The 23,938-nt window shown below is 47.6% G+C and overlaps 1 protein-coding gene across 1 annotated transcript in view; it reads right to left on the reverse strand.

Moving 5' to 3' along the window:
• Positions 1–476: 476 nt before the first annotated feature.
• The window catches only part of LOC137331736 (5-hydroxytryptamine receptor 3A-like), a 28,156-nt gene continuing 4,694 nt past the window's right edge, over positions 477–23,938 (reverse strand). The window contains exons 2-10 of the mRNA XM_067995722.1: positions 21,759–21,870; positions 10,849–11,006; positions 10,701–10,745; positions 9,761–9,870; positions 8,269–8,438; positions 7,231–7,391; positions 5,537–5,747; positions 2,936–3,160; positions 477–712 (exon numbers count right to left, since the gene is read on the reverse strand). Of these exons, the coding sequence (XP_067851823.1) occupies positions 477–712; positions 2,936–3,160; positions 5,537–5,747; positions 7,231–7,391; positions 8,269–8,438; positions 9,761–9,870; positions 10,701–10,745; positions 10,849–11,006; positions 21,759–21,870 (1,428 nt within the window). The remainder of the gene's footprint in view (positions 713–2,935; positions 3,161–5,536; positions 5,748–7,230; positions 7,392–8,268; positions 8,439–9,760; positions 9,871–10,700; positions 10,746–10,848; positions 11,007–21,758; positions 21,871–23,938) is intronic.

The raw sequence follows: 23,938 nt of genomic DNA on the forward strand, positions 1-23,938 counted from the left end.
CAATCTCAGCCTTGAATATACTCAACGACTGAGCATCTACAGCCCTCTGGGGTAGAGAATTCCAAAGATTCACAACCTTCTGAGTGGAGAAATGGCCGACCACTTATCTTGAGTCTATGACCCCTAGTTCTAGACTCTCCAACCAGGGGAAACTGCCTCTCAGCATCTACCCTGTCAAGCCCTCTAAGACTTTTATATGTTTCAATGAGATCACCTCTCATTCTTCTAAACTCCAGAGAATATAGGCCCATTCTACTCAGGTGGTCCTGAGGTGGTGAAAGGCACTAGAAAAATGCAAGTTCTTTCTTTTATATATCCAATTCCCTTTGGAAAGTTAATGTTGAATCTGCTTCCAACGCCCTTTCAGGCAGTGAATTCCAGATCATAACAACTCGCAGTGTTAAAAGAAATAAATTCTCCTCATCTCCCCACTCCTGCCCCTGGTTCTTTTCCGTATTGGGTGATCTGGCGTAAAGTCACTTCAGCCAAGCGAAACACAGGATTAACAAGAAAGCCGCGAAGAATATTAAATATACGGAGTGAAGGAAACAGTCGAGGATGTGGCCGATCCGCAGCCACTCGTCCTCCAGCTCCCGCTCCTGGTCGCGCCGCTCCACGCACTGTTTGATCTCCTCCACGCCCTCCGCGATCTTACGCAGCAACACCTGAAGAACCTCCATCTCGGCCGAGCAGGAACTCTTCGATTCGCAACCTGTCGGAGACAGAGATCAGGCTCGATTTTACAATGGTGGGGGGTTGGCAACAGTGGAGTGGGGGGTGAAGGTGCGCGTGGCAAACCCCCATGGACAAAACTTACCGTTTCCGACGCGATCGCATGTCGACTGATGATGGTCAACGTCCTCTCCGGGTTTCGCGCCCGGCAGCCAGTCTGATTGACAGGCTGGCTACTGTCAGGAATTGCAACGCGAGGTGGCGGGGGGGGTGGCGAGAAAGAAAGAGAGCGCCAGACGCCATCCGGAGCTGGAAGATTTGGGGGGGGCGGGGAGATTGGAAGATCTGGCGCTAGACTAGAAGACCAGGGTGGCGGGGGGGGGGGGGAAGAGGGGAAGATCGGGAGAAGATTGGGGGAGTGAAGAGGGGGATATCGAAGGGACATCGGGGAGGAGACATCGGGGGGGTGAAGAGGGGGACATCGAAGGGACATCGGGGAGGAGAAGAAGAGGGGGACAGCGGGGGGGGGGGGGGGAAGATATCGGGGGGGGGGGGGTGAAGAGGGCGATATCGGAGCGGGAGACATCGGACATCAGAGCAGGTTGCAAAGGTAGGTGCATTTAGTGTTTTCACTTCCTTCCATGGTTTTTTCATTTAATTTATTTAGTTTCTTGTTCCCTCACCCGGCCCAAAACCAGGCGTGAATCAGAAGCGGTGGGCCAGCCGCCCAGGTAAGTTAAAAATCGTTCTAATCACTTCACCTGTCACAGGTAAAGCGCCTCAGTGAGGTACATTTGGCTCTTTAACTGTCATCCCACCGGCTCTAATTGCCGACGGGACTTCTGCTTTTCGGGTCCCTGGGAAACTCGGAAGTCGGCGGGTTGGAGCCGGGTTCCAAACCCGAACTCCGATTTTCGGAGCCCCCCCCCGCCCCCATAATTGCCCCCTAAATTCACCCCCAGTTAAATGTGGAACCGAGGCACTCCTTGTCTTTGTGGCGCTTTAGAAATGTTATGGGAATCGCGAAAGGTGGGAGAGGGTTCGGAGGGTTGGAAAGTCACTTTTCTTGCTTCGATTTCCTTTGCCCCACCATTGGTGGCCGTGCCTTCAGCTGCCTAGGTCCTGAGCTCTGGAATTCCCTCCCTCAACCTCTCCGCCTCTCCACCTCTCTCTCCTCCTTAAAACCTACCTCTTTGACCAAGCTTTTGGTCACCTGTCCTAATATCTCCTTGTGTGACTCGGTGCCAATTTTTGTTTGATAATCGCTCCTGTGAAGCACCTTGGGATGTTTTACTGCATTAAAGGCGCTATATAAATGCAAGTTGTTGTTGTTGCTGCTGGATGATTTCAATAAACTCACTCACATGAGGAGAAATTCTATTTTGCTTTCCAGTTTCACCTTCCTCTGCTCCTGAGCGCATTCATTTTTTGTTGTAGACGGTTTCATGGCCACCTGTGGCTCTCCAGAACCTCGTCCACCGAGTGGAAATCTGGGTGGTGAGCGGCAGACAGCTATTTGACTATGGAGGGCACCATAGCTAAGCCTGACTTTCTTTCAAGACAGTGTAGAGGGAGCTTTACTCTGTATCTAACCAGTGTTGTAAGTGACCTGGGAGTGTTTGATGCGACAGTGTAGAGGGAGCTTTATTCTGTATCTAACCCGTGCTGTACCTGCCCTGGGAGTGTTTGATGGGACAGTGTAGAGGGAGCTTTACTCTGTATCTAACCCGTGCTGTACCTGCCCTGGGAGTGTTTGATGGGACAGTGTAGAGGGAGCTTTACTCTGTATCTAACCCGTGCTGTACCTGCCCCGGGAGTGTTTGATGGGACAGTGTAGAGGGAGCTTTACTCTGTATCTAACCCGTGCTGTACCTGCCCTGGGAGTGTTTGATGGGACAGTGTAGAGGGAGCTTTACTCTGTATCTAACCCGTGCTGTACCTGCCCTGGGAGTGTTTGATGGGACAGTGTAGAAGGAGCTTTACTCTGTATCTAACCCGTGCTGTACTTGCCCTAGGAATGTTTAATAGTGACACTGGAAGGCAGAGTGTCAACTTGCCGATTGGGCATAAAACTGGCCACAATGGGAATGGTTTCTATAACAGGTGGCCAATCGGAAACGCCAGTTGGATGCCCGGGCAGCAAGTTGAAAATCTACCCCGGGGACACGCCGAGAGTGACAAAGTGTTGCATTCCCAGCACTGATCCCCCTCGGCCCGAGGGATAGTCTGGAACAGGTGGTCTGACGAAAGAGGCTGGCGTTACCTTGGTCTGTGACGTTGGCGGTCCGTGGGACACGGGAGACACGGCGGTACACTCGCTCCTTCCCTCTCCGCCAGAACAGCTTCGCCCCGTAATACAGGACGATGGTCCGGACCCACTTCGGGACAGCCTTCCTCTGCCTGGGGTTCTGGTGGATTACGTTGATGATGATGATGGTCTCAAACAAGCTGGTTACCATGAAGGTCAGAGACACCAGGAAGCAAATGGCTGCAGCAAGACCGGCGAATGAAATGGCGTTAGTTCGGTGCGGGCTCTGCCAATAGGAAAACCGTAGGCTTCAAATTCTGAAACAAACAGGCCCTGAAATTCTGCGGAGGTTCTGCCCGATCTCCGACCGCAGCTCCGACACTAGAAGCCCAACGGAGTTTCGGGGCAGTGGTTTTGCCGTCAATATGCTCCAGAGACTTGAGCACAAACTCCAGGCTGACGCTCCCAGTGCAGTACTGAGGGAGTGCTGCACTGTCGGCGGTGCCATTTTTCGGATGACTCGTTAAACCGAGGTCCTGACTGCCCTCTAAGGTGGACGTAAAAGATCCCACGGCCACTAATACGAAGAAAAGCAGGGGAGTTGTCCCTAGTGACCTGGCCCAATATTTATCCTTCAATCAATGTCACTAAAAGCTGATTATCCGGTCATTATCACATTGCTGTTTGTGGGATCTTGCTGTGCGTTTCCTACATTACAACAGTCACCACACTTCAAAATTGGATGTAAAGCACATTGGGATGTCCTGAGGTTGTGAAAGGCACTGCAAGTTCTTCTTTCTTTTCTTAAATATTAATAGTAGCAACGGAGGTTAACAAAACCAAAAAAAGTGCAAATAAAGCACTGAGGTTGATTTCTAGAGGAATAAAATTCAAAAGCAGAGAAGCTATGTTATATTTACATAGAACGTTGGTTAGATCATACTTAGTGTACTGTGGACAGTTCCGGTCACCATATTACAAAAAGGATATAGGCACTGGAGAAGGTGCAAAAAAGATTTACTAGGATGACACCAGAACTGAGAGATCATAATTATCAGGAAAGATTGAACAGGCTGGGGCTCTTCTCTGGAAAAAAAGAGTGTGAGAGGTGGCCTGATAGAGGTCTTAAAAATGATGAAGGGGTTCAGTGGATTAGAGGTGGAGGAGATGTTTCCACTTGTGAGCAAGACCAAAATAGGGACCATAGATATAATTGCTAATAAATCCAAAGGGAATTCTGGAGATACTTCCTTGCCCAGAGAGTGGTGAGAATGTGGAACTCGCTACCACAAGGAGTAGTTGAGGCGAATAACAGATACATTTAAGGGGAAGCTGGATAAACACATGAGGGAGAAAGGAATAGAGAGATATGTTGACAGGGTTAGATGAAGGAGGGAGGGAGGAGGCTCGTGTGGAGCATAAACACCGGCATAGACTAGTTGGGCCGAATGGCCTTTTTCTGTGCTGTAAATTCTATGTCATTCTATGTACAAGAACACAAGAGAGTTCTGGGAGGTGATGGATAGTGGAGTGGAGGGAAGTGGGAACCCACAGAGTCGGCAGAGCAGAAGGACTGAACTGGGTCATAGGCTTGGAGGAAGCAGCAGCTTGCACTTAACCCAGTGTTGTCCAATAATTCAGCTACCAGCCACATGTGGCTAATTGGGAATCCAGATGTGACCAATTGCATTTTTGATTAGAAAATAGAAAATGAGTAATAGACACCGTCATTGGACGTGTGATCTCAATACTCATGGCATATGCGTGTGAACTTTAACCATTTTTGTGCGTTTGTTGGTAAAATGGTAAGATGAAAAGCAGACTGAGCGAGAGTGTTTTTGATCATTGAGAGTGCTTTACTTCCTTGGTTACTGAATGGTGGGAGATGTTTGTTCAGTAAATATACACATGAAGTATGTTGATCTGTAATGTGTGTAAGGCATATTATGGATACCTGGCTGTACACACAGACACTCTCACACAGACACGGGTACTCACACACACAGACACACACACACACAAAGACACACACACACACAAAGACACACACACACACAAAGACACACACACACTCAGATACAATTACAAACACAAACAGATTCACTTACATACACACAAACACACACAGATACAGAGTTACACAGACAGATACTCACAACACACAGACATAGTGACACACACACAGATACACTTACACACTCATAACACACACACACAAACATGCTCCCACCAAAGTTGAAAGTTCAAGTGTCAGATACATACTCACACACACACAGTCACATACACAAACTCATACTAACAGGCAGGCACACACACACACATACTAACAGGCAGGCACACACACACACACACACACACACACACACACACACACAGTCACAAACACACAGACACAAATACACCCATTCCTACACAGAGACACATGCACTCACCCAGTCTCGTAACAAACAGACACACAGTCACACGTACTCACACTCACGCATACACACATTGCGTGCAACTCCTGATTATGTGACTGACCCGTTCCGCAGAGAGGACGATCGACAAGTGCCCTTGAAGAGAGGCACTGACCTCAGTACGAGCTGAGAGCAGGGATGGTACAACTCCAGGCCTTACCTATCAGGGGAGTGTGAGTCGAGTTGCTGGGCAGCAAGTCCTTCACAATGATGAGGAACACTGAGTAGCCCAGCATGAGGGTCATCTTAAAGGAGGCTCGATCAAAACTGTGAGTGGGGAGGTAGAAGCTCAGGATGTCGGTCACCATGAGGAACGCACTGGGCACCAGCAGGTTCACAATGTAAAACATCGGTCTCCGCTTAATCGTTACCTGCAGGGGGAGAGGTGAGGCGTTCAGGGATCACTGGGCAAGAGAAAAATCGTAAATCCAGAAAAACTAATAACAAATATAAAAAGCTATTTGAGTAACAGCGTTCATGCTTCATAATTTCAAAATTATGAAAGGGTTTGATAGGGTAGACGTAGAGAAAGTGTTTCCACTTTGGGGGAGACCAAAACTAAGGGTCATAAATATAAAGATAGTCACTAATAAATCCAATAAGGAATTCAGGAGAAACTTCTTTACCCAGAGAGTGGTTAGAATGTGGAACTCGCTACCACAAGGAGTAGTTGAGGCGAATAACAGAGATACATTTAAGGGGAGGCTAGATAAACACATGAGGGAGAAAGGAATAGAGGGATATGCTGATAGGGTGAGATGAAGTAGGGAGGGAGGAGGCTCGTGTGGAGCATAAACACCGGCACAGACCAGTTGGGTTGAATGGCCTGTTTCTGTGCTGGAATTTCCTTGTAATGTTGGAAAATTGTATATATATAATAACGTACCCAATCAGTTAATACGATATCGTTTTTTAATTATTGTTTCATTTGAAAAATGCTATTCCAATTTTATCCCTTCTTCTCTTGAAGGTGCCGGCCATGCTGGGCTACAATTCTACTGCTCTGGGAACCCTTCGGTACCTCGCCTACGTGGCCATCCTTCACTTGTGAATGTTGACAGGCGATTGAACTATGGAGAGCATCACAGTCAGGCCCAACCTGGGCCCTCACCCAAAGTTCTACACAGAAGCATCGTCCAGGCAGAAGTCGCTGGATAGCAATCAGAAGTGGGGATCCTGCCTAATTTTTTTTCCTTTCTTCTGTTTGAATGATACCAGGGACGAGGGACTTCACTTATGTGGAGCAATTGGACCAGCTGGGATTGTTCTCCTTGGAGCAGAGAAGGTTAAGGGAAGATTTAATAGAGGTGTTCAAAAGTATGAAGGGTTTTGATAGAATAGAAAGGGGGAAACTTTGCACTGGCAGGAGGGTCGGTAACCTAAGGACACAGATTTAAGGTAATTGGCAAAAGCACCAGAGGGGGAGATGAGGAGAATTTTTTTTTTCATACAGCCAGTTGTTATGATCTGGAATGCGCTGCCTGAAAGGGCGGTGGAAGCAGATTCAATAGTAACTTTCAAAAGGGAATTCGATAAATATTTGAAAAGGAAAAATTTGCAGGGCTCTGGGGAAAGAGCGGGGGAGTGGGACTAATTGGATAGCTCTTTCAAAGAGCCGGCATGGGCACAATAGGCCGAATGGCCTCCTTCTGTGCTGTAAGATTCTGTGATTCTATGGAGCCCAGGAGTGTGGAGGTCCATTGAAGACCCCCAGCACACAAACTACATCCCTGGCGGAGAACAGCACAGGCCAGGATTGAACCTGGGACCTTGATTACTTTAGCCTGCTGAGCTATGGTGCGCTGTTTGGGGGGAGGCAGGATGATGTAATTATTTCTCTCCGGTTAAATTTACCTCCAAGGCAACAAAATGATAACTTTGCCCATCGACATAAACCTTCTCCTCATGGGCGTTGATCTGGGTTAGTTCCCACTCTCCTTTGCTTGCAATCATTTTCTTAGATTTGGAGGTTATCTCCTCTGAGGTCTGCTCCAGGTGTAGCCTCACGTCAGTGTCTGAAAAATGAGAGAGATTAGATTCAAAGATAGAAAGAAAGGAAAGAACTTGCATTTCCAGTGTCTTTCACAACCTCAGGACCTCCCAAAGCGCTTTACAGCAATGGAGTACTTTTTGAAATGTAGTCACTGTTGTAATGTAGGAAATGCAGCAACCAATTTGCGCACAGTAAGATCCCACAAACAGCAATGTGATAATGACCAGATAATCTGTTTTAGTGATGTTGGAAAACCATTGTCCCATCAAGCAATCCCAGGTCAGGTACAGCACAGACTACATACAGGGTAAAGCTCCCTCTACACTGTCCCATCAAAACTTCCAGGGTAGGTACATCATGGGTTAGATACTGAGTAAAGCTCCCTCTACACTGTCCCATCAAAACTTCCAGGGTAGGTACAGCATGGGTTAGATACTGAGTAAAGCTCCCTCTGCACTATCCCATCAAACACTCCCGGGGCAGGTACAGCACGGGTTAGATACTGAGTAAAGCTCCCTCTGCACTATCCCATCAAACACTCCCGGGGCAGGTACAGCACGGGTTAGATACAGAGTAAAGCTCCCTCTACACACCCAACAATAGATCTCAAACCCAATATGAGAAGACTGCCCCCTGTTCCTTTTCTCACATTGGCCGTCCTGTCCACTCCCCACGAGAGATTGCCAAATTAGGACCAGTTTGGTGCTGTGGGCCAATCCTGGTCAAGGGTTGGGTCTGCCAATAACCTCAGCCTTCACTAGAATATAGTTTGTAAGTTCTCTGAACACTTAACACACATTCTTGCCAATATCTTTAATTTAAGGCATCTGAAATTAAGGTACAAGTCACCATGTTACTGTGGAAGTCAGATATAATAATGATACTTAATGAATCTTTACCATGAAAGGTGATGGTTGAAGCAGTAAGTGAGCATTTCTGAATGTCGAAAGGGAAGTACAAGATGTTGAGGTTGCAGGAGCTGACGATTCTCAGGGGCTTTCCATAGACCACCTTCCCAGTGTGATGTACGTACAGGTACGGAGCCTGAGGCGATTTATCCTCATCGACCCTGTTTCAAACACAAGGGATTAAATCTGTGTCCCTTCACCTCTTCACTGAGGGCTTTTAAACATACAAACAACAACAGAGAGGAGAAGATCCTCTGGTCCATCCAGCCTTTCCCACACAATCATGATACCTTGTGTATCACAATATATTCACTCCCCACCCTACACCATGATCTCCTGGGAGAGGCGAAAAAACAGGTAAAAAGCCAGGCCAATTTGGGGGGAAAAAAATCTGGGAAATTCCTCTGAACCCTTAGGCGATTGAAACTAGTCCAGGAGATCACTCTGGTAATTCCATGCATTACATTCCCGTCCTTTTTTAAGAGGTGATCTCTGCCCCAGCCAGAAACAGGTCTAGCTCTCGATTGAAGGAATTCAGCAAATTGGTGTCTACCGCATGAACCGGCAGCCTGTTCCAGAAGTCCACAACTCCAGGGTACATCAGCACAAGAGGCCACAGATTCAAACTGATGAAATGATTGACTGGTGTCAGCCGTGGCTCAGTGGCACTCTTACCTCTGAGTCAGAAGGTTGTGGGTTCAAGTCCCACGAGACACCCCCAGGGCAGTACTGAGGGAGTGCTGCACTGTTGGAAGTGCTGTCTTTCAGATAAAACATTGTATGAATATATGAGCAGTTGTGTGTGAATGTATATACGTGTGAGGGAAGTCTCTGTGTATGTAAGTGTGCCTCCAACTAGAGCTGGCAACCCCTATGCTGGAAACAAGTTGGGCACAGCATGTTTTTTTTATTCATTCATGGGATGTGGGCATCGCTGGCGAGGCCGGCATTTATTGCCCATCCCTAATTGCCCGTGAAGGTGGTGGTTAGCTGCCTTCTTAAACCGCTGCAGTCAGTGTGGTGAAGGTTCTCCCACAGTGCCGTTAGGAAGGGAGTTCCAGGATTTTGACCCAGCGACGATGAAGGAACGGCGATATATTTCCAAGTCGGGATGGTGTGTGACTTGGAGGGGAACGTGCAGGTGGTGTTGTTCCCATGTGCCCTGCTGCCCTTGTCCTTCTAGGTGGTAGAGGTCGCGGGTTTGGGAGGTGCTGTCGAAGAAGCCTTGGCGAGTTGCTGCAGTGCATCCTGTGGATGGTACACACTGCAGCCACTGTGCGCCGGTGGTGAAGGGAGTGAATGTTTAGGGTGGTGTGTGGAGGGAAGAGACAAGGTAACGTTTCAAGCAGGTGAAATGCTCGGAGTGAAAACATTGAGGAGAAGTTTAAACCTCGAAGACAGAAGTCCGTGCACCCCAGTCTTGACGGAGAAACTGTTCACCACCGAGGTTCAGCGAGAGGGTAATGTTCTAACGGTCACTTACATCTCAGTGATGAAGGTGTCGGGAAGCCAGAGCTTTTCTGCTGGCAGAGCCACAGAGTGCTTCCCGCTGTAGTCCGATGGATCCCACACCAGGAAGTCGTGGAACCAGCTCTGCGAGAGAAGGAACAGTGTTTGTACAGCCATGTAACGGTAGGAATGCCCCCCACTTCTCAGGCTTTACTGGTTGGTATTACTCGGACCCACCTCCCCCCAATCAGACCTGTAGCTGCAACTCAAACCGCAGCTCCCCGACCTCTATGATGCGGCTGGAGCCACAGCTCAAGAGAAGGGGCAGAATGTGCATTGATAAAACACTTCTCAGGATGTCCCAAAACGATTTACAACCAATAAAGCACTTTTTGAAGTGTAGTCACTGTTGTGCTGTAGGAAATATACAGCAAGCTCCCACCAACAGCAATGTGATAATGACCAGATAATCTGTTTTGGTGATGTTGGTTGAGGGATAAATATTGGCCAGGATACCGGTGAGAACTCCCCTGCTCTTCTTCAAAATAGTTGCCATGGGATCTTTTATGTCCATCTGAGAGGGCAGACGGGGCCTCCGTTTAATGTCTCATCCAAAAGACGGCACCTCCGACAGTGTTGCACTCCCTCAGTACTGCACTGGGAGCGTCAGCCTGGATCATGTGCTTAAGTCTCTGGAGTGGGACTTGAACCAACAACCTTCTGACTCAGATGAGAGTGTGCTCATCCCTCAACCAACATCACTAAAAAAAGCAGATGATCTGGTCATTATCACATTGCTGTTTGTGGGATCTTGCTGTGCGCAAATTGGCTGCCACGTTTCCTACATTACAACAGTGAGTACATTTCAAAAGTACTTCATTGGCTATAAAGCACTTTGGGACATCCTGAGATCGTGAAAGGCGCTATATAAATGCAATCTTTCTTTCTTTCTTCAGCTGACCCCAATCACGTACCTGTTCCATCCAGATGTAGCTCGTCAGGATTTCTTGCTTCTCGTCCTTGGAGCAAAAGTAAAAGAAGAGGTATAAAAATTTAACATCTGGAACTTTTTGCCAAAGACTCATCAAAGTGTAAGAGCGCTGGTTTTGAGCGTGTCCATACCAGGCCCAGTATCGCGTGGAGACAGATGGTGAGGTTAATGTCCAGTGGCTGACTGAAGTTCCTCACCGGGCGAATTGCTCTATTTTCAAAAACTTCAGCGAACATCTTTAAAAATCGTGCTCCGTCTGAGTCGGAGAGGCTGAGGTGTGAAAAGTTACCTGGCAACAAAAAGTTTAGTTAAGTACTAATAAAATTTGCAGGGCTGCGGGGGGGGAGTGGGACTAATTGGATAGCTCTTTCAAAGAGCCGGCATAGACACAACGGGCCGAATAGCCTCCTTCTGTGCTGTGAGATTCTATGATAGAAAAATATTTCCTTGCAGTGTCTTAGCAGCACAACTTCTCGACTTGTGGGTTTGCGTCTGGGAATTGATGGCTGAAATGGATAGCGTTTACGTAGAGGCGGTGATTTTCCAGTTTGAGGGGGGTGAAAGAGGTGCCTCCCTCACTGGCCGTGCACAGCAAGCAATTAACTTTAATGGAGAGTAAAATCGGGCGGGCTGTAAAAACAGCATTGCACCCCATCTCGTAAGTTCGCCGACGGGCAGGTTAGGTTAAAATTGCTCCCCATTGCTCCCAAACTCTCTCAGTGACAACGTTAAATTGATGACCCCGCCCCTCGTCACCGACTCACCATCCAGAGGAAACAGTCTTTCCCTATTCGCTCCATCAAAAACCCCTGATAATTCTTTTTTAAAAACCTTTATTAAATCTCCTCTTAGTCTTCTATGTTCCAGTGGAAATAGTCCCTGTGTATTTCGAAACAGACATTAGTGCTTACCCTGAAACAGACAGGTGAACATTAGAGAGAGCAGGCAGGAGCTCCGATGAGTCCTGAAGCTAAGCCCAGTGTAGCTGCTGAGAGCCATTCCTTTCAAACAATGGCAACAGCTCAAAGACACTTTTATAGCAGCACCCCTGTTAATCCCCTAGGTTACTGCAGCAGCTCCGTCCAATTAACCGCTAGATCATTAACCCTTTAACTCTCGTTTATCTGGTGAGAGAATTCTTATATTAAGCTTCAGTCATAATGATTATGTTATTAAAAGCTGGTTTATTAATAATTAGCTTCTGATATCATTGTTCTTAACACGTTAAACAGAGGGGAAAATCATTGGAAAAGTGCAATGGAAAATTTGGGTGTACTGGTACAGATTGAGCATTTATAGATGTTCAGTTTGATATCAGTTTGAGTGTATAATTTAGAGACGTTCCCTTAAAGATCAGTACCTGCCAGTGTGAGGTGTCAATCTTGCCTCAGTGGGTAGCACTCTTCCCTCGGAGTCAGAAGGTTGTGGATTCAAGCCTCGCTTCAGTGACTTAAACACATAGTTTAGACTGACACTTCAGTGCGAGTACTGAGGGAGCGCTGCACATAAGAAATAAGAGCAGGAGCCCCTCAAGCCTGCTCCGCCATTCAATCAGATCATGGCTGATCTTCAACCTCAACTCCACTTTCCTGCCCGATCCCCATATCCCTTGATTCCCCTAGAGTCCAAAAATCTATCCATCTCAGCCTTGAATATACTCAATGACTCAGCATCCACAGCCCTCTGGGGTAGAGAATTCCAAAGATTCACAACCCTCTGAGTGAAGAAATTCCTCGTCATCTCAGTCTTAAATGGCCGACCCCTTATCCTGAGATTATGCCCCCTAGTTCTAGACTCTCCGGCCAGGGGGAAAAAAACCTCTCAGCATCTACCCTGTCAAGCCCCCTCAGAATCTTGTATGTTTCAATGAGATCACCTCTCATTCTTCGAAACTCCAGAGAGTATAGGCCCATTCTACTCAACCTCTTCTCATAGAACAACCCTCTCATCCCAGGAATTAATCTAGTGAACCTCCGTTGCAGCACCCCTAAGGCAAGTATATCCTTCCTTAGATAAGGAGACCAAAACTGTATGCAGTACTCCAGGTGAGATCTCACCAAAGCCCGATACAATTGTAGTAAGACTTCCTTACTCTTGTACTCCAACCCCCTTGCAATAAAGGCCAAGATATCATTTACTTTCCTAATTGCTTGCTGTACCTGCATGCTAACTTTTTGTGTTTCTTGTACCAGGACACCCAAGTCTTTCTGGACACCAACATTTAATAGTTTCTCACCATTTAAAAAATATTCTGTTTTTCTCTTCTTCCTACCAAAGTGAATAACCTCACATTTCCTCATATTATACTCCATCTGCCACCTCAATTAACCTGTCTATATCCCTTTGCAGATTCTTTGTTTCCTCCTCACAGCTTACTTTCCCACCTAGCTTTGTATCATCAGCAAAGTTGGATACATTACACTCGGTCACTTCATTCAAGTCATTAATATAGATTGTAAATAGCTGAGGCCCAAGCACCGATCCTTGAGGTACCCCACTAGTTACAGCCTGCCAACCTGAGAATGATCCGTTTATCCCTACTCTCTGTTTTCTGTCCGTTAACCAATCCTCTATCCATGCTAATATATTACCCCCAACCCCATGAGCCCTTATCTTGTGTAACAACATTTTATGTGGCACCTTAACGAATGCCTTTTGAAAATCCAAATATGCTATGTCCACTGGTTCCCCTTTATCTACCCTGCTGGTTACATCCTCAAAAAACTCTAATAAATTTGTCAAACACGATTTCCCTTTCATAAAACCAAGTTGACTCTGCTTAATCATATTATGATTTTCTAAGTGCCCTGTTACCACTTCCTTAATAATGGATTCCAGCATTTTCCTGACGACTGATTTCAGGCTAACTGGCCTATAGTTCCCTGTTTTCTGTCTCCCTCCTTTCTTGAATGGCAGGGTTACATTTGCTCCCTTCCAATCCGCTGGAACCATTCAAGAATCTGGGGAATTTTGGAAGATCATAACCAATGCATCCACTATCTCTGCAGCCACCTATTTTAGAACCCTTGGATGTCAGCCATCAGGTCCAGGGGATTTATTGGCTTTTAGTCCAATAAATTTCTCAAGTACTTTTTATCTACTGATAATAATTACTTTAAGTTCCTCACTCTCATTAACCCCTCGGTTCCCCACTATTTCTGGTATGCTTTTTGTGTCTTCTACTGTGAAGACAGATCCAAAATATTTGTTTAACATCATCTGCCATTTTCTTATTCCCCATTATAATTTCTCCTGTCTCAGCCTCTAAGGGACCAACGTTTACTTTTGCTACTCTCTTCCTTTTTACACACTTGTAGAAGCTCTTATAATCCGTTTTCATATTTCTTGCAAGTTTCATATTCTATTTTCTCCCTTTTTATCAATTTTTAGGTCGTCCTTTGTTGGTTTCTAAAACTCTCCCAATCCTCAGGCTTACTACTCTTCTTGGCAGCATTATAGGCCTCTTCTTTTAATCTAATACTATCCTTAACTTCTTTAGTTAGCCACGGGTGGATCACTTTTCCCATGGAGTTTTTATTTCTCAATGGAATGTATATTTGTTGAGAATATTGAAATACTTATTTAAATGTTTGCCATGGCTTTTCAACCGTCATATCCTTTAATTTAATTTCCCAATCTACCTTAGCCAACGCGCCCCTCATACCTATGTAATTGGCTTTATTTAAGTTTAAGATTCTAGTTTCAGACTTTAGTCACTCTCAAACTCAATGTGAAAGTCTACCATATTATGATCACTCTTCCCCAGAGGATCCTTTACCTGTGAGATTGCTAATTAACCTTGTCTCATTACATAATACAAGATATAAAATAGCCTTTTCCCTGGTTGGTTCCATGACATATTGCTCTAGGAAACCATCTCGAATGCATCCCATGAACTCATCCTCCAAACTACCTTTGCCAATTTGATTTGCCCAGTCTATATGAAGATTAAGGTCCCCCATGATTACTGCATTATCTTTGTTACAAGCTCCTATTTTTTCATGGTTAATACTCTGTCCAACAGTATAGCTGCTATTAGGCGGCCTATAAACTACTCCCACCAGTGTTTTCTGCCCTTTGTTATTTCTTATTTCCACCCATACTGATGCTTAAAATTAGAGCTAGGCCATTCAGGGGTGAAACCAAGAAGCACTTCTTCACACAAAGGGGAGTGGAAATCTGGAACTCTCTCCCCCAAAAAGCTGATGAGGCTGGGGGTCAATTGAAAATTTCAAAATTGAGATTGATAGATTTTTGTTAGGTAAAGATATTAAGGGTTACAAAACCAAGACGAGTAGATGGAGTTAAGATACAGATCAGGCATGATCTAATTCAATGGCAGAACAAGCTCGAGGGACTGAATGCCCTACTCCTGTTCCTACATTCCTAAATCAGCCCAGGTGCAGAGTCGTTGTGCCTGAGCTGCAATTTATCACATAGCAACTGCTGAGTGAATAAACATGAGGCAAAATATCAAATAAAGCTCCCCGGGCCATACGGTGTGTTTGCTCGTTTGTATACCGAGCAGATCATGGCCTATTTAAAAGCATTACAGTCCTTATCGAAAATTGAAGCAATGACTTACTTCCTGGCAGCCTCCAGCCCCACAGACACACGACAGCCGAAACAATTTGAGTTTCAGATGCTGTTTTTAGAATTTCTTTCGCCCACGGCAAGATTAGGGGAGTTCTTCCCGGTGTCCTGGCCAATATTTATCCCTCAACCAATATCACTAAAACAGATTATCTGGTCATTATTTCATTGCTGTTTGTGGGAGCTTGCTGTGTGCAAATTGGCTGCCACATTTTTTTTTTAATTCGTTCATGGGATGTGGGTGTCGCTGGCTAGGCCAGCATTTATTGCCCATCCCTAATTGCCCTTGAGAAGGTGGTGGTGAGCCGCCTTCTTGAACCGCTGCAGTCCATGTGGTGATGGTTCTCCCACAGTGCTGTTAGGAAGGGAGTTCCAGGATTTTGACCCAGCGACGATGAAGGAACGGCGATATATTTCCAAGTCAGGATGGTGTGTGACTTGGAGGGGAACGTGCAGGTGGTGTTGTTCCCATGTACCTGCTGCCCTTGTCCTTCTATGTGGTAGAGGTCGCGGGTTTGGGAGGTGCTGTCGAAGAAGCCTTGGCGAGTTGCTGCAGTGCATCCTGTGGATGGTACACACTGCAGCCACAGTGCGCCGGTGGTAAAGGGAGTGAATGTTTAGGGTGGTGGATAGGGTGCCAATCAAGCGGGCTGCTTTGTCCTGGATGGTATCGAGCTTCTTGTATTCCATCACACTCCTGACTTGTGCCTTGTAGATGGTGGAAAGGCTTTGGGGAGTCAGGAGGTGAGTCACTCGCCGCAGAATACCCAGCCTCTGACCTGCTCTTCTAGCCACAGTATTTATATGGCTGGTCCAGTTAAGTTTCTGGTCAATGGTGACCCCCGAGGATGTTGATGGTGGGGGATTCGGCGATGGTAATGCCATTGAATGTCAAGGGGAGGTGTTTAGACTCTCTCTTGTTGGAGATGGTCATTGCCTGGCACTTGTCTGGCGCGAATGTTACTTGCCACTTATGAGCCCAAGCCTGGATGTTGTCCAGGTCTTGCTGCATGCGGGCTCGGACTGCTTCATTATCTGAGGGGTTGCGAATGGAACTGAACACTGCGCAATCATCAGCGAACATCCCCATTTCTGACCTTATGATGGAAGGAAGGTTATTGATGAAGCAGCCGAAGGTGGTTGGGCCCAGGACACTGCCCTGAGGAACTCCTGCAGCGATGTCCTTTTCCTACATTACAATGGTGATTACACTTCAAAAGTACTTCATTGGTTGTAAAGCGCTATGCAATGTTCTGAGGTCATGAAAGGCGCTATATAAATGCAAGTTCTTTCTTTTTTTCAGACCATCTCATCTCCTTAGCTACGGAAACTTTTTTTTGTTCACCTCTCCACCTCCCTCTGCTCTTTTAAGATGCTCCTTAAAATCTACCTCTTTGACCAAGCCTTTGGTCACCTTTCCTAATGTCCCCTTCTTTGGCTCGGTATCAAATTTTGTCTGATGATGCTCCTGTGAAGCGTCGTGGGACGTTTTACAATTTTAAAGGCGCTATATGAATGCAAGTTGTTATTGTTCCATTCCTCTGCTAACTTGACTCCAACCTTATTTGCCTTTTCATAGATTTATCCACAATAATCCGAGATTATTTTTTTCCTGAACAGAACACTGCTCCCTGCTTTGTTTCCTTGCTCCCATACCATAGAATCTTACAGCGCAGAAGGAGGCTATTCTGTCCATCGTGCCTGGGCCGGCTCTTTGAAAGAGCTATCCAATTAGTTGATTTGACTCTAATTCACCCGATTTCCTTCTCCATCGTTCCTCTGTTTCTTTCCCAATCCTTAAATCTCAATGGTTAAGGAGATAGACCGTTGGTCCAATCGTTCACTAAGGTCTAATTATCATCTCGCACTTCCAGCAAGTTATGGCGTAAAAACATTTTCGAGCTGTAAGTTGAGGGGAAAAAGCCGAGGGAGGATGCTTCACATGAGTCTCCTCCCAAGCCCTCTTCATCTAACCCTATGTCAAATCCGGTACAGGAAGAGAAATAAAGAGAGGGGGAAAGAAAGATTGGATTAAGAGAGAGAGAAAAACAAAAGAGACATAAAGGAAAGATAAGAAAAAAGATTTTAAAATTTAAAATTTGACATTTTTAAGACCATAAGACCATAAGAGATAGGAGCAGGAGTAGGCCATTCGGCCCCTCGAGCCTGCTCCGCCATTTAATGAGATCATGGCAGATCTGATTTTTACTTCAACTCCACTTTCCCGCCCTTTCCCCATATCCTTTGACTTGCTTGCTGATCAAAAATTTGTCTAACTCAGCCTTGAATGTATTCAATGACTCAGCCTCCACAGCTTTTTGAGGTAAAGAATTCCAAAGATTCACGATCCTCTGGGAGAAGAAATTCCTCCTCATTTCCATCTTAAACGGGCGACCCCTTATTCTGAGACTATGCCCCCATTGTTTTAGATTCCCCCATGGGGGGTAACATCCTCTCAGCATCTACCCTATCGAGTCCCCTCAGAATCTTGTATGTAAAATCTCCAACAATTCACGACCTGAAGGACTGAGGCTCCACACTTTTAATTGTTCACTTTCTGGGCCAGAGAAGTTGATTGGCAGTCATTAGCAATAATCATGTCGTTAAAAGGATGCTTACGCTATGAATTACTAGACTTAACTTTCTGTAGCGAGTTTAATGGCAATTAATGTTCAAATGTTGCAACTTCATGAAACTCATGGGGAGGTTAAGGGTGAGATGTCGTTTTCACAAAGCCAACAGCGGAGCGACGCAAATCGTCCGGTATCATGTGTCGATCTGTAATACACGGGGTATCTCTGCCTTGCCACGAGTTGCTGGCCGATTTGCACATTAATAACAGCATCCATCATTCACATGTCATTATTCTTTCAGCAAATTCTGGGCCATTAATTATTGGTGTAGCGATATTTGGTAAAGGAGAAAAGATGTAAATTAGCTTAACCTTGCCATCAAACTTTATATCTTTCGGTCTTCCCTGTAAAATTTGTGCACTAACTGGCTGGAACAGTCTGTTTGATATGGTACATCAGAGTTATTTACTGAGTCACAAGCCCCCTTGATTGGCACCCCATCCACCACCCTAAACATTCACTCCCTTCACCACCGGCGCACAGTGGCTGCAGTGTGTACCGTCCACAGGATACACTGCAGCAACTCGCCAAGGCTTCTTTGACAGCACCTCCCAAACCCGCGACCTAGAAGGACAAGAGCAGCAGGTACATGGGAACAACACCACCTGCACGTTCCCCTCCAAGTCACACACCATCCCGACTTGGAAATATATCGCCGTTCCTTCATCGTCGCTGGGTCAAAATCCTGGAACTCCCTTCCTAACAGCACTGTGGGAGAACCGTCACCACACGGACTGCAGCGGTTCAAGAAGGCGGCTCACCACCACCTTCTCGAGGGCAATTAGGGATGGGCGATAAATGCTGGCCTCGCCAGCGACGCCCACATCTCGTGAACGAGCAAAAAAAAATTACAGTATATATATGATATACTGCACACTGTGTGCCTAACACTGATATCACAAGCCAACATTGTAGGTTCCGACTTCATTTCCTTTGTTTGTTGACACAGGAAATTAAAAGGGTTGCCTTGTAAATTCATTCTTGATCCGTGAATATCCTGTGCTTTGAGCAGCTGATGTCATCTATACAACAACTATTCCAAGTCTCTCCTGACTGGCCTCCCACCTTGCACGCTCCATAAACTTCAGCTCATCCAAAACTCTGCTGCTTGTATCCTAACTTGCACCAAGTCATCACCCCTGTGCTCGCTGACCTACATGGGCTCCCGGTCCAGCAACACCTCGAATTTAAAATTCTCATCCTCGTGTTCAAATCCCTCCAAGGCCTCGCCCCCTCCCTATCTCTGTATCCTCCTCCGACCCTACAACCCTCCGAGATCTCTGCGCTCCTCCAATTCTGGCCTCTTGCGCATCCCCGATTTCCTTCGCTCCGCCATTTGGCGGCCGTGCCTTCAGCTGCCTGGGCCCTAAGCTCTGGAATTCGCTCCCTAAACCTCTCTGCCTCTCTCTCCTCCTTTCAGACGCTCCTTAAAACCTACCTCTTTGACCAAGCTTTTGGCCATCTGTCCTAATATTCGTTCATGTGGCTCGATGTCAAATTTTGTCTGATAATCGCTCCTGTGAAGCACCTTGGGATATTTACTATGCTAAAGGCGCAATATAAATGCAAGTTGTTGTTATTGTTGCTGTTCAGCCTCGTTGAATTTCTTTCAGAAAGCGCATTACACACAGTGAGTTACCTTGAAATGCAACGTGGCTGTTGTTACGTAGACAAATGTAACAATAAGATCCCACAAACAACGACGAGATGAATGACCAGTTAATCTATTTTTGGTAGTGTTGGCCAGGCAATCAGAACAAATCTCTACTCTTTGAATCATGTCATGGATCTTTAACGGCCGCCTGAACCACAGAAACAGGCAGACGGGGCCTCAGTTTTTAACGTTTCATCCGAAGGACAGCACCTGCCCAAGTGCAGCGCCCCCTCGGTACTGTTCTGGTGTGTCCGCTTAGATTAAATGCTCAGGTTCTGAACCAGGGCTAGAACTCCCACACCCTACTGACTGACGTTCACTGAATAGGCCAATCCGAAGTTGTGACTCGTTTTCCGAAAGGCATGAAATCATTGTGAAATGCAAACAGTCCCAGCGACATCATCAGAGCAGGAGGCCCGGAGGGAAAGGAGACCCCAAATGTTGGAGCGTGGCTCCATGTACAATGCCCACTCTCCCTTAACTCGCCGAGCGGCCATTCTTCATCTCTCTGGGATCGAGGAGAGCTTTAGAAATGTAAATCGGCGTTGCGTTGGCAAGCTATTCCATCACGTGAAGCATCACAGCCAAGCCTGATGCTGTTCTCACCCGACATTCACTTTCCAGTGGGGATGATTGGATGGTTATCAGGACCAGGAGAACCTGACATCTGTAGTGGGTAAGTTGTTAGAGGGTATTCTGAGGGACAGGATCTACAGGCATTTGGAGAGGCAGGGACTAATTAGGAACAGTCAGCATGGTTTTGTGAGAGGAAAATCATGTCTCACGAATTTGATTGAGTTTTTTGAAGGGGTAACCAAGAAGATAGATGAGGGCTGTGCAGTAGACGTGGTCTACATGGACTTCAGCAAAGCATTTGACAAGGTACCGCATGGTAGGTTGTTACATAAGGTTAAATCTCATGGGATCCAAGGTGAGGTAGCCAATTGGATACAAAATTGGCTTGACGACAGAAGACAGAGGGTGGTTGTAGAGGGTTGTTTTTCAAACTGGATGCCTGTGTCCAGCGGTGTGCCTCAGGGATCGGTGCTGGGTCCGCTGTTATTTGTTATTTATATTAATGATTTGGATGAGAATTTAGGAGGCATGGTTAGTAAGTTTGCAGATGACACCAAGATTGGTGGCATTGTGGACAGTGAAGAAGGTTATCTAGGATTGCAACGGGATCTTGATCAATTGGGCCAGTGGGCCGATGAATGGCAGATGGAGTTTCATTTAGATAAATGTGAGGTGATGCATTTTGGTAGATCAAATCGGGCCAGGACCTACTCCGTTAATGGTAGGGCATTGGGGAGAGTTATAGAACAAAGAGATCTAGGAGTACAGATTCATAGCTCCTTGAAAGTGGAGTCACAGGTGGATAGGGTGGTGAAGAAGGCATTCGGCATGTATGGTTTCATTGGTCAGAACATTGAATACAGGAGTTGGGATGTCTTGTTGAAGTTGTACAGGGCATTGGTGAGGCCACACTTGGAGTACTGTGTACAGTTCTGGTCACCCTATTATAGAAAGGATATTATTAAACTAGAAAGAGTGCAGAAAAGATTTACTAGGATGCTTTGACTTACAGGGAGAGGTTAGGCAGACTGGGACTTTTTTCCCTGGAGAGTAGGAGGTTAAGGGGTGATCTTATAGAAGTCTATAAAATAATGAGGGGCATAGATAAGGTCGATAGTCAAAATCTTTTCCCAAAGGTAGGGGAGTCTATAACGAGGGGGCATAGATTTAAGGTGAGAGGGGAGAGATACAAAAGGGTCCAGAGGGGCAATTTTTTCACTCAAAGGGTGGTGAGTGTCTGGAACGAGCTGCCAGAGGCAGTAGTAGAGGCGGGTACAATTTTGTCTTTTAAAAAGCATTTGGACAGTTACATGGGTAAGATGGGTATAGAGGGATATGGGCCAAGTGCAGGCAATTGGGACTAGCTTAGTGGTATAAACTGGGCGACATGGACATGTTGGGCCGAAGGGCCTGTTTCCATGTTGTAAACTTCTATGATTCTATGATGCAAGGATCTTTATCTTTGGCAAACAGCTATACCATGGCGGTACAAAGGATCTTACATTTTAAAAGACAGGAAGCTTGTGCAATTGGTTGCAGGGCATGGAAAACAAATTTAAATAACATTTATATTTCCAACTTTTACCGGTAGCCGCAGGAAATCTCTGGCCCCACATCCAGGTGGATACAGGAGCCCAGTAAAAATGTTCAAATATGACCAGCGGACCAAAAGACTGGTCCCGGGTCCGGTATCTGAGCTGGTGCAAAAACAAGTAACAACAGTTGAGACTACAGTGTATGTACCGCACAGGGCAGTGCATGGGTCAGACACATTGCTTGTACTGTTACAGAGCATCAGGGGTGGATTAACGCATGGGCCAATATAGAATCCCCCCCTGTCAAATTAAACAGTTTCATTTAAGCGTACACATTGTGATACAATTTGCTTTATTATCAAAAAAGCGTGTAAACATTCTATGGGCCTATTTCTTCATGCATTTTACTACACGTTCATGTTTTAATGGGGGGGGGTGCGGGGGGAGGGGTGTTGTCCGGGGTGGGGGGGGGGGGGATTGTTGTACGGGGGGGCGGGGGAGAGGGGTGTTGTACAGGGAGGGAGGTAGGGGTGTTGTACAAGGTGGGGGGCGGGGGAGAGGGGTGTTGTACGGGGGGCGGGGGAGAGGGGTGTTGTACAGGGGGGGCGGGGGAGAGGGGTGTTGTACAGGGAGGGAGGTAGGGGTGTTGTACAAGGGGGGGGCGGGGGAGAGGGGTGTTGTACAGGGAGGGAGGTAGGGGTGTTGTACAAGGGGGGGGCGGGGGAGAGGGGTGTTGTACAGGGAGGGAGGTAGGGGTGTTGTACAACGGGGGGGGGGGCGGGGGAGAGGGGTGTTGTACGGGGGGCGGGGGAGAGGGGTGTTGTACAGGGGGGGGGCGGGGGAGAGGGGTGTTGTACGGGGGGCGGGGGAGAGGGGTGTTGTACAGGGGGGGGCGGGGAGAGGGGTGTTGTACAAGGGGGGGCGGGGGAGAGGGGTGTTGTACAGGGGGGGGCGGGGAGAGGGGTGTTGTACAGGGGGGGGGCGGGGGAGAGGGGTGTTGTACAGGGGGGGGGCGGGGGAGAGGGGTGTTGTACGGGGGGCGGGGGAGAGGGGTGTTGTACAGGGGGGGGCGGGGAGAGGGGTGTTGTACAGGGGGGGGGCGGGGGAGAGGGGTGTTGTACAAGGGGGGGCGGGGGAGAGGGGTGTTGTACAGGGGGGGCGGGGGAGAGGGTGTTGTACAGGGGGGGGAGGTAGGAGTGTTGTACAAGGGGGGGCGGGGGAGAGGGGTGTTGTACAGGGGGGGGCGGGGAGAGGGGTGTTGTACAGGGGGGGGGCGGGGGAGAGGGGTGTTGTACAGGGGGGGGAGGTAGGAGTGTTGTACAAGGGGGGGCGGGGGAGAGGGGTGTTGTACAGGGGGGGGAGAGGAGTGTTGTACAGGGGGGGGAGAGGAGTGTTGTACAAGGGGGGGCGGGGAGAGGGGTGTTGTACGGGGGGGGCGGGGAGAGGGGTGTTGTACAGGGGGGGGGCAGGGGAGGGGTGTTGTACGGGGGCGGGGGAGAGGGGTGTTGTACAGGGGGGGCGGGGGAGAGGGGTGTTGTACGGGGGGGGCGGGGAGAGGGGTGTTGTACAGGGGGGGGGCAGGGGAGGGGTGTTGTACGGGGGCGGGGGAGAGGGGTGTTGTACAGGGGGGGGGAGAGGGGTGTTGTACGGGGGACGGGGGAGAGGGGTGTTGTACAGGGGGGGGCAGGGGAGGGGTGTTGTACGGGGGCGGGGGAGAGGGGTGTTGTACAGGGGGGGGGCAGGGGAGGGGTGTTGTACGGGGGCGGGGGAGAGGGGTGTTGTACAGGGGGGGGGCAGGGGAGGGGTGTTGTACGGGGGGGGGCGGGGAGAGGGGTGTTGTACGGGGGGGGGGGCGGGGAGAGGGGTGTTGTACAGGGGGGAGGGCAGGGGAGGGGTGTTGTACGGAGTGGGGGAGCGGGGGATGTATAGGGACTCCGAATGTTCTTGAATCCCAGGTCCCCAAGAATTCGTAATCCACGGCATTAGACTCAAAAATGTGTTTCCACTTGTGGGGGGAGTTCAAAACCAGGGGTCGTAAATATAAGATAGTCACCAATAAATCCATTAGGGAATTCATGAGAAACTTCTTTACCCAGAGAGTGGTGAGAATGTGGAACTCACTGCTACAAGGAGTAGTTGAGGCGAGTAGCATAGATGCATTTAAGGGGAATCTAGCTAAGTAACTAAGTACAAGTGGTGTCAGTTGTGGTTACTGTGGGCTGCAAATTCG

This window comes from Heptranchias perlo, chromosome 13 (assembly GCF_035084215.1).
Source record: "Heptranchias perlo isolate sHepPer1 chromosome 13, sHepPer1.hap1, whole genome shotgun sequence".
Taxonomy (NCBI): Eukaryota; Metazoa; Chordata; class Chondrichthyes; order Hexanchiformes; family Hexanchidae; genus Heptranchias; species Heptranchias perlo.